Genomic DNA, 8,066 nt, shown 5'->3' with positions numbered 1-8,066 from the left:
CCTTAAATGTTGTGCCATGTCACCTTTTTTCTTATGTGGCATACTTAGCACCTGTCCACGATGAAGCACTGGGAAGGGCCTAAACCCCGTCACGGCACGCAGCAGCAGTGCCACGCGTCCCTCCCCTTCTCCACCCGCCCCACGTGTGCGTCGAGGTGGCGCTCGCCTCCCCGTTCTGCTCCGCTTATATCCCATCAGTCGACCAAGGCTTTCACCATCCCACACACAGCATTTAGCGATCGAGCAACAAGCCAATTCGTCACACTCACAGTGATCAAAGATTTTGAGATTGCCTAGTAGCTGCACCGACGTACGTGCGACGATGGACGCGCCGGCCATGCTCACGCGCAACCACGTCCCCGAGAACATCGCCGGTGAGTAGTGCCACGCCGAATCTGGCTCCTGGATTCCCTGCACGCACGGCGTCGTCATTCATACATCCGTTATGAGTTCGTTGTTGATTTACTTGCAAATGTGTGTGGCTGCAGCAGAGGAGGGCGGGCAGCAACAGATGCACCGGGACGAGAAGCAGCACAAGCCGGTGCTCAAGAAGGTCAAGGACAAGGTGAAGAAGATCAAGAACACCATCGTCGGCCATGGCCACGGCAACGGCAACGGCCACGGCCACGATCACGATCACGAGCAGGACACCGGTGGTAGCAACAGCACCGACGAGGACGAGGAGGATGTGGCGATGAGGGAAGCAGAGGTGGAGAAGGGCGGGTACCAGCAAGACGTCGAGGACAAGCCCATCTTCACGGACTCCAGCCCCGAGCTGCACGGCGCACCCAGTAAGTAGATGCTCGCTATGTTCTGTCCATGTCCCTCGTGTGTGTGTGCATGTGTTGTGTCGGTGCTCAAGGCTTGTATCGCTCGTGATAATCCGTTGCAGTGTACGACTCGGAGAGGATCCCAGCGGCGGCGAAAGAGGTGAAGCACAACGACGCTCCGGGGGTGCGGCTGGGTGACATTGGCGGCCTGGCAGCGGCGCATGGGGTGAAACGCGACGACGCCGCGGGGGAGCGGCTCGGCGACTTCGGCGGCCCAGCGTCGGCGAAGGAGGTGAAGCGCGACGACACCCAGGGGGTGCGGCCCGGCGACTTCGGCGGCCCGGCAGCGGCGCATGAGGTGAAACGCGACGACGTCGCGGGGGAGCGGCTCGGCCACTTGGGCGGCCCGGCGTCGGCGAAGGAGGTGAAGCGCGACGACACCCAGGGGGTGCGGCTCGGCGATCTCGGCGGCTCCGTCGTCGAGGACCCGGCCGCGCCGAACTCGAGGACGCCCATGCCGCGAGGTGGCGAGGACATCGGCACCACGGGCGTCGTCCGTGACTTCGAGGCGATGACCGTGTCAGACGACCCCAAGAAAGTCGACGTGAGCAAAGAGTATGAGGCAATGCCGGTGTCGGACGGCACCGGCGAGGAATGGAACGACGCACCCACGGACGCCGAGTACACCGGGAGCTACACGGACAGGCTCAAGAACACGGCGGCTGGCACGACAGAGTACGGCAGAAAGCTGGCGAGCACGGTGTATGAGAAGGTCGCCGGCGTCGGCACGGTCGTGGCGAGCAAGGCGCAGCAGGTCACCCCCGGCTTCGGCGCTGGCGGGAACGCGCAGGACGACTCCAGCGCAACTGCCGCCCCTGGATCGATGACCGCAGGTGCCGGGAAGAGGGACGTAGACTTGCCGAAAGAGGGAACGCCGGCGTCGTTCACCGGCTCGGAGGGACTGAAGAACGCGGCCACGGACGCGACGGGCACGGAGAGGCTGAAGGACGCGGCCACGGACGCGACAGGCACGGCGGGGCTGAAGAACGCGGCCACGGACGCGACGGGCACGGAGAGGCTGAAGGACGCGGCCACGGACGCGACAGGCACGGCGGGGCTGAAGAACGCGGCCACGGACGCGACGACGGAGGCCGCGCCTGGCGCGACGTACACCGACAAGATCATGTCCGCGGCGGCGGGCACCACGGAGTACGGCAAGAAACTGGCGAGCACGGTGTACGAGAAGGTCGCCGGCGTGGGAACGGCCGTGGCGAGCAAGGCGCAGCAGGTGACACAATCCACCCCTGGCGTCGGCGCGCAGGACGGCGCCACCACCACTGCGACGGCCACCCCAGGCATCGGTGCGCAGGACGGCGCCACCACCAGGGCGACGGCCACCCCTGGCGCGGGTGGGCCGGGGAACGGGCAGGACAAGGGGGTGACCGGCGTGACAGCCTACATCGCCGAGAAGCTGCGCCCGGGCGACGAGGAGCGCTCCCTGAGCGAGGCCATCACCGGCGCCGTGCAGCAGCGCAAGGAGGGGGTCGGGAGCACGGTGGCCAAGGCGCGCGAGGTCCCGGCACAGGCGGTGACCAGGGCGCGCGGCGCCGTCACGTCGCTCACCGGCGGGAACCGCGTCTCGGAGACCGTGCAGCCCACCACAGGTACGCACGACACGCCCGGTCACCCTTAACCGCAAACAAAATTTCGGCGTTCGCAACTGAGCTGATGACGACGGGTTCTTGTTCTTGTTGCTGCAGAGGGGAACATCGGGGAGGGCGTCGCGGCGGAGGGGCCGGTGCTTCACGGCGAGGCTCCGAGGACCAACACGAATGTGATGTGAAGTGCCGCAGCGTGTGATCAGTGCGCCGGGGTCGTGGGATCGCTGGAATAAGTCGCCTGGCTGGTTCAGGTGTACACAACTGGAGTTTGGATCTGGGGCTTAGCTGGTTTATCGTTCGTGTATGTATTTTGGGCTTCTGTTCCAGAAGTGTTCGTGTAAGTTTCACACGTTCTGTGTGTCTGTAAATCATGTACGATACGCGTGTGTATGTACATGTTTCTGTCTTTGTCTTTTAAGTTCTTCTGAACTTCCTTCCTGTGTAATCTGTGTGTTCAAAGTTCAAACACGATGTTTCTTCGTCTGTTTTGTTGTGCTCGTCGTTTCCAAATGACGTGTGCTCGCTCTGATCAGCTAACGCTGAACTTCTTCAGCAGCATTGTACTACACCAAATTGGGAAGTTCAGGCCCTGTTTGGTTCCAAATAAGTCACCAACTTATAAGTCTTATTTTGCCAAACAGACCCGACTTATAAGTCATCCCAATTTATAAATTATAAGTTGCTCCACCCCATCTTAAAATTTATAAGTACCCTTTTTGCGTGGGTCCTACCAATGCATGATGTTGATTGGTGTGGGTAGGTGTGTCAGATGACTTATAAGTCAGGTGACAACCAAACGGGCGTGACTTATAAGTCACTGGTTTTAAGTCACCTGACTTATAAATCGGGTGACTTATTGAAACCAAACAAGCCCTCAGTTTAGAGCATAGCCAACAACTTTTTTCTTACCTTTCCACAATAATCTCTACTTCTGTAAAAATCTGAGTTGGTGGCGCTGGTGTTTTTGGCATTTTTATTATCGGATCTGCATCTAACGGTTTTTTCGATAAAGAACATTTTATATATCGAGGTGATACAACCGTATTGAAGAATGCCCGGCCTCTGCATAGCGTGATGCACACAGCTAACATGTCCAACAAGCCTAAAAATAAATATCATTTTACAACAAAAGTAAATCAGTCCAGCCTAGGATGGGGCAACGCCTATCCGGAGACTACACCGCCATCCATGTTAGGAGAAAACCTCACTGGCTGTATGCTCCAGCCGTAGACGCATCATAAAAATGTCTCTGTCCTCCGACCTCTGCAGGATAGACCACATACGGAGCCATCACGTACACGCATGGATAACCTGCACAGGAGATGAAACACATTTATTGTTAAAAATCACATCATTTCTGGTGAGCCACAGTGCCCAACATAAGGCAACTGCTCCCACGAGTAGATGTGCAGAAAATTGTTTATCGATACCCCGCAACAAATAGCCGAACATGTTACGCGCAGTACATGGAGGATATAGATTTGAAGCTACTAGAACTATGACCCAGACTACACGAGTAAACTTACACTCAAAAAATAAGTGTTTGATGGACTCGTCATGTTGGCAAAAGACACATGTCTTGCTACCTTGCCAGTTGCGTCGTGCCAAGTTATCTCTAGTTAAGATGACCCCTCAGTTTAAAAACCAGAGGAATATCTTCGCTCTTAGGGGAATTTTGAGCTTCCATAATTTCTTGTTATCAACCGGTACATCAGTGTGGGTCATTGCATCATACAAGGATTTGACTGAAAAGGTACCATTCTGATGCAAATTCCATCAAAACTTGTCTGGTTCGCCTAACAGCTGAATAGCCTCCAGACGATTGAGTAATTCATTCCATGCTACCAGACGAGGCCTAATAAGGTCCCTACGAAAAGAAATATCAGTGTTTTCTTGTCCCAATACTCGTTTGATCGTGACTAATTTATGTCTGACGATCCTATACCAGCTAGGGTATTGCACCATAAGAGGAGTGGCCCCCAGCCAGGTGTCTTCCCAGAATCGAACCTAAGAGCCATCCCTAACCGAGAAAGTACCAAATTGAAAAAAGAATTCCTTGGCCTTCATCACGCCACTCCAAAAATGTGAATCACCGGGTTTCCAATAAACTTGAGAAATGGCTTTAGACCCCACGTATTTGTTATGAATGATTTCCAGCCATACTCCATTCTCAGTGAGTAGTTTGTATACCCATTTACTCAAGAGAGCGATGTTTTTAATCTCAAGATCCTGAATTCCAAGGCCCCCTTGACTTTTAGGTCGGCATAATATACTCCACCTAGCCAGCCGATATTTCTTGGATTCATTATCACACTGCCAAAAAAATCTGGATCTAAAATAATCAAGACGTTGTAGAACCCCTTTAGGTAAGTGGAAGAATGACAACATGTATAGAACCATGTTGCTGAGGACGGAATTAATCAGAATCAACTGTCCCCCATACGACAAGAGTTTGGCCTTCCAGCTGGCTAGGCGTTTCTCAAGTCTTTCTTCCACTTGCTTCCACTCAGCGATAGTTAAACGCCGATAGTGAATAGGAATACCTAGATACCTAATCGGGAACTGGCCGAGCTGACAGCCGAAAATCTCAGCATACTCAGATGCGGACTCTGCAGCATCGCCGAAGCAGAAAAGCTCGCTCTTATGGAAGTTAATTTTGAGACAAGAGAGCTCCTCAAATGCACATAAAAGTAATTTGAGGTTTCTAGCTTTATCTAGGTCATGATCTAGAAAAAGTATAGTGTCATCCGCATATTGTAGAATAGACCGATCTTCTTCTACTAGATGAGGAATCACGCCGCTAAATTGACCGGCTGATGGGGTCATGTACCTAGGGTAGGGTCATGGACCTGATCTAAGTACCTTACCCAAGGACACCCTTAGTAGAGGTCGCCTTCTAGTCGACCAACGAGGGACTCACTCGACTGACTTGAAGGACTCGACCACGAAGACTCACTCGACCACCAGAAGGTCAAGAAACACTCTACACTACAACGGCCTGTAATTAAGTAGACTTTATGGTAGTAAAGACACTTTATGTGGGGTGTTATCAGTAACGCCCCGGACTTAACTCACCTTAAACCCTCTCCTACGTGGGCTGACTGGGGTCCCGGCGCACTCTATATAAGCCGCCCCCTCCACAGGTAGAGGGGTTCGGCACCTTGTAACTCATATACTCATAATCCACTCGACCGCCTCCGGGCTCCGAGACGTAGGGCTATTACTTCTTCCGAGAAGGGCCTGAACTCGTACATCCCTTGTGTTTACAACCTCTCCATAGCTAGGACCTTGCCTCTCCATACCTACCCCCCACTCTACTGTCAGGCTTAGAACCACGACAGTTGGCGCCCACCATGGGGCAGGTGTTTTAGCGATTTTGTGGAGAAGTTGCGATTCTTCCGAGTACTTTCATCATGGTGTCTGCTGGAGTTTTGGTCGAAGGTCGAGAGATCTGTCTCGGCACTCTCACCTTCATCGCCGACGACTCCGCCTGGCTCCAGGAGGCTCCACTCGACGTTGATGCGCTCCCCGTCCGCGGTGCGACGCATTTTCACGCATGTGTCCGCGGCGTTCTGCTGCGGCAACCGTCGACCCCGTATCGGACGACTCCTCCATCGTCCACCCTCCCGGTCTCCCGCCAGCGCAAGCGCTCGGGCCGGTCGAGGCTTCAGCGATGGGTGAGGCACGCGGTGGCTCGCCAATCGGCCACCACCCAAGTTGCGGCAATCGAGCCCGACGAATCTCTCTATGGCTCCGAGTGCGGTAGCAGTGATCCAGCGGCGGAAATCTTGATGGTCGACGGGCCCCGAAGTCCCCCTGGCTTCGCCCGTGATGGTGGAGCAGGTGACGGAGGCGACCCCGCACGAGGTCACGAAGAGTACCAGCCCGAGCCACTCGACTCTCTGCAAAGAGAGGAACTTCGCCGCAGGAACGTGGATGCCCTGCGTACTCCCATCGCAGGAGAAACCCCCGAGGCTCGTGCCTTGGAGGAGGCACGTCTGGCCAATTTGGCCGAACGCACTCGACTGGAGAATCTTCAGCGAGCACTCGACGAGCGCGCGCGGCAACGAGTTCCCAACACCAGTCGACGTCAACTTTTCCCGCCGACTCAGGTATATCGAACCCCAATCCAGAATTTAGCAGCTGCGACCCGTATAGCAGAGTCCATCCAGCCTTCGCAGTCGGAAGCTGGCAGAGGTTTGCTGCAGATCAGGGATCTGCTCCGAGCAGCAGGAGATCAGAATTCAGCCGTGTCTCAGTCGCGCAACAGAATTCACAGTCGATCCGTCACTGCGAATACGGTTCAGTCGGCTCACAGCCCCAGATCGCCTCCGCGGCGTGAAGGGCGCGAGAATCGGCGAGATCAATATGGCGACCGACTCGACCGAGATGATAGGTGTCGAGTGCCCAATTCCCCTCCGAGGGGTGGGTCTTACGCTCCTCGGCAGCAAGATGACAGGCGTCAGTACAGTACAGGGCGAAGGGTTCCAGTCGACCCCAGAGAACCAGGCTTCGACGCGCGATCCATTATCGTGCAAGGTTTGGTCGACCGGAACAGAGCCCATCGAGGCGGACTCGACAGAGATGCACCCACAAGCAGTCGAGTGCATGTTTCTGGTCCTGAATGTTTCAGCAGAGCTATCAGAGCCGCAGTTATCCCTCCCAATTTCAGGTTGGCAACAGGAGTCAGCAAGTTCACTGGTGAGTCTAAGCCTGAAACTTGGCTTGAGGACTACCGAGTGGCAGTTCAGATTGGTGGTGGGAACGACGAGGTGGCCATGAAGCATTTACCCCTCATGCTGGAAGGTTCTGCCAGGGCATGGTTAACTCAATTACCGCCTAGCAGCATTTACACTTGGGAAGATTTATCCCGAGTGTTCATTAGAACGTTTGAAGGAACTTGCAAGCGACCAGCTGGACTGACAGAGTTGCAAGTCTGCATGCAGAAGACCAATGAGACTCTCAGAGAGTATATTCAGAGATGGATCACTTTGCACCACACTGTGGAGAATGTGTCTGATCATCAGGCAGTCTGCGCCTTCAAAGATGGCGTCAAGAACAAAGAACTGAGTTTGAAGTTTGGTCGAACCGGTGACATGACCTTGAGTCGGATGATGGAGATTGCTACCAAGTACGCCAACGGCGAAGAAGAAGACCGACTCCGAAGCGGCAAGCACAAGCCGAGTCAGTCGGAAAAAGGAAACACCAGTCGGAAACAGAAGCGGAAGGCCGAACCGGCAGCTCCTGGAGAGGCTCTGGCCGTGACTCAGGGAAAGTTTAAGGGGAAACCAAAAGGATCCTGGAACCCCAAGAAGGTAAAGGATAAAGAAGGGAACGACGTAATGGATATGCCATGTCACATCCACACGAAGAAAGACGAAGAGGGGAATATCATCTACCCGAAGCACACCACTCGCCAATGTCGACTCCTGATCCAGCAGTTTCAGGGAAAACAGTCTAAGGACAAGGAGAAGGAGTCGGACAAGGCTGAAGACAAGGAGGACAGTGAGGAAGGATATCCGCATATCAACTCCACTCTGATGATCTTTGCAGATGTGGAAAGCAGGAGTCGACTGAAAGTCATTAACCGAGAGGTGAACATGGTTGCCCCAGCAAAAGCAAATTATCTGAAATG

At 54.6% G+C, this 8,066-nt stretch overlaps 1 protein-coding gene across 2 annotated transcripts; it reads left to right on the top strand.

The window, feature by feature from the left end:
* The first annotated feature begins 232 nt into the window (after positions 1-232).
* LOC119337032 (low-temperature-induced 65 kDa protein-like) lies at positions 233-2,919 on the top strand. Of its 2 annotated transcripts, none has more exons than XM_037609140.1 (4): positions 233-374; positions 492-791; positions 893-2,434; positions 2,531-2,919. In XM_037609140.1, exons 1-4 carry the CDS (start codon positions 323-325, stop codon positions 2,611-2,613), a joined length of 1,977 nt encoding a protein of 658 aa, XP_037465037.1. In that variant the 5' UTR covers positions 233-322; the 3' UTR covers positions 2,614-2,919. The 2 variants fall into 2 exon arrangements, with proteins under 2 accessions (XP_037465037.1, XP_037465032.1); XM_037609135.1 differs by having other exon boundaries at positions 489-791.
* Positions 2,920-8,066: the final 5,147 nt, after the last annotated feature.

Source organism: Triticum dicoccoides, chromosome 1B (genome assembly GCF_002162155.2).
Source record: "Triticum dicoccoides isolate Atlit2015 ecotype Zavitan chromosome 1B, WEW_v2.0, whole genome shotgun sequence".
Lineage (NCBI taxonomy): Eukaryota > Viridiplantae > Streptophyta > Magnoliopsida > Poales > Poaceae > Triticum > Triticum dicoccoides.
The sequence above is the reverse complement of the archived record's forward strand: the minus strand, read 5'-3'. Positions and strand labels throughout refer to the sequence as shown.

Bases quoted from the DNA above. Each gene is read 5' to 3' on its own strand.
- LOC119337032 (XM_037609135.1), top strand. From the start codon at position 323: ATGGACGCGCCGGCCATGCTCACGCGCAACCACGTCCCCGAGAACATC. The intron at 375-488 runs GTGAGTAGTGCC...GTGTGGCTGCAG, and splicing joins CGTCCCCGAGAACATCGCCG to CAGAGGAGGGCGGGCAGCAA. The intron at 792-892 runs GTAAGTAGATGC...AATCCGTTGCAG, and splicing joins CGAGCTGCACGGCGCACCCA to TGTACGACTCGGAGAGGATC.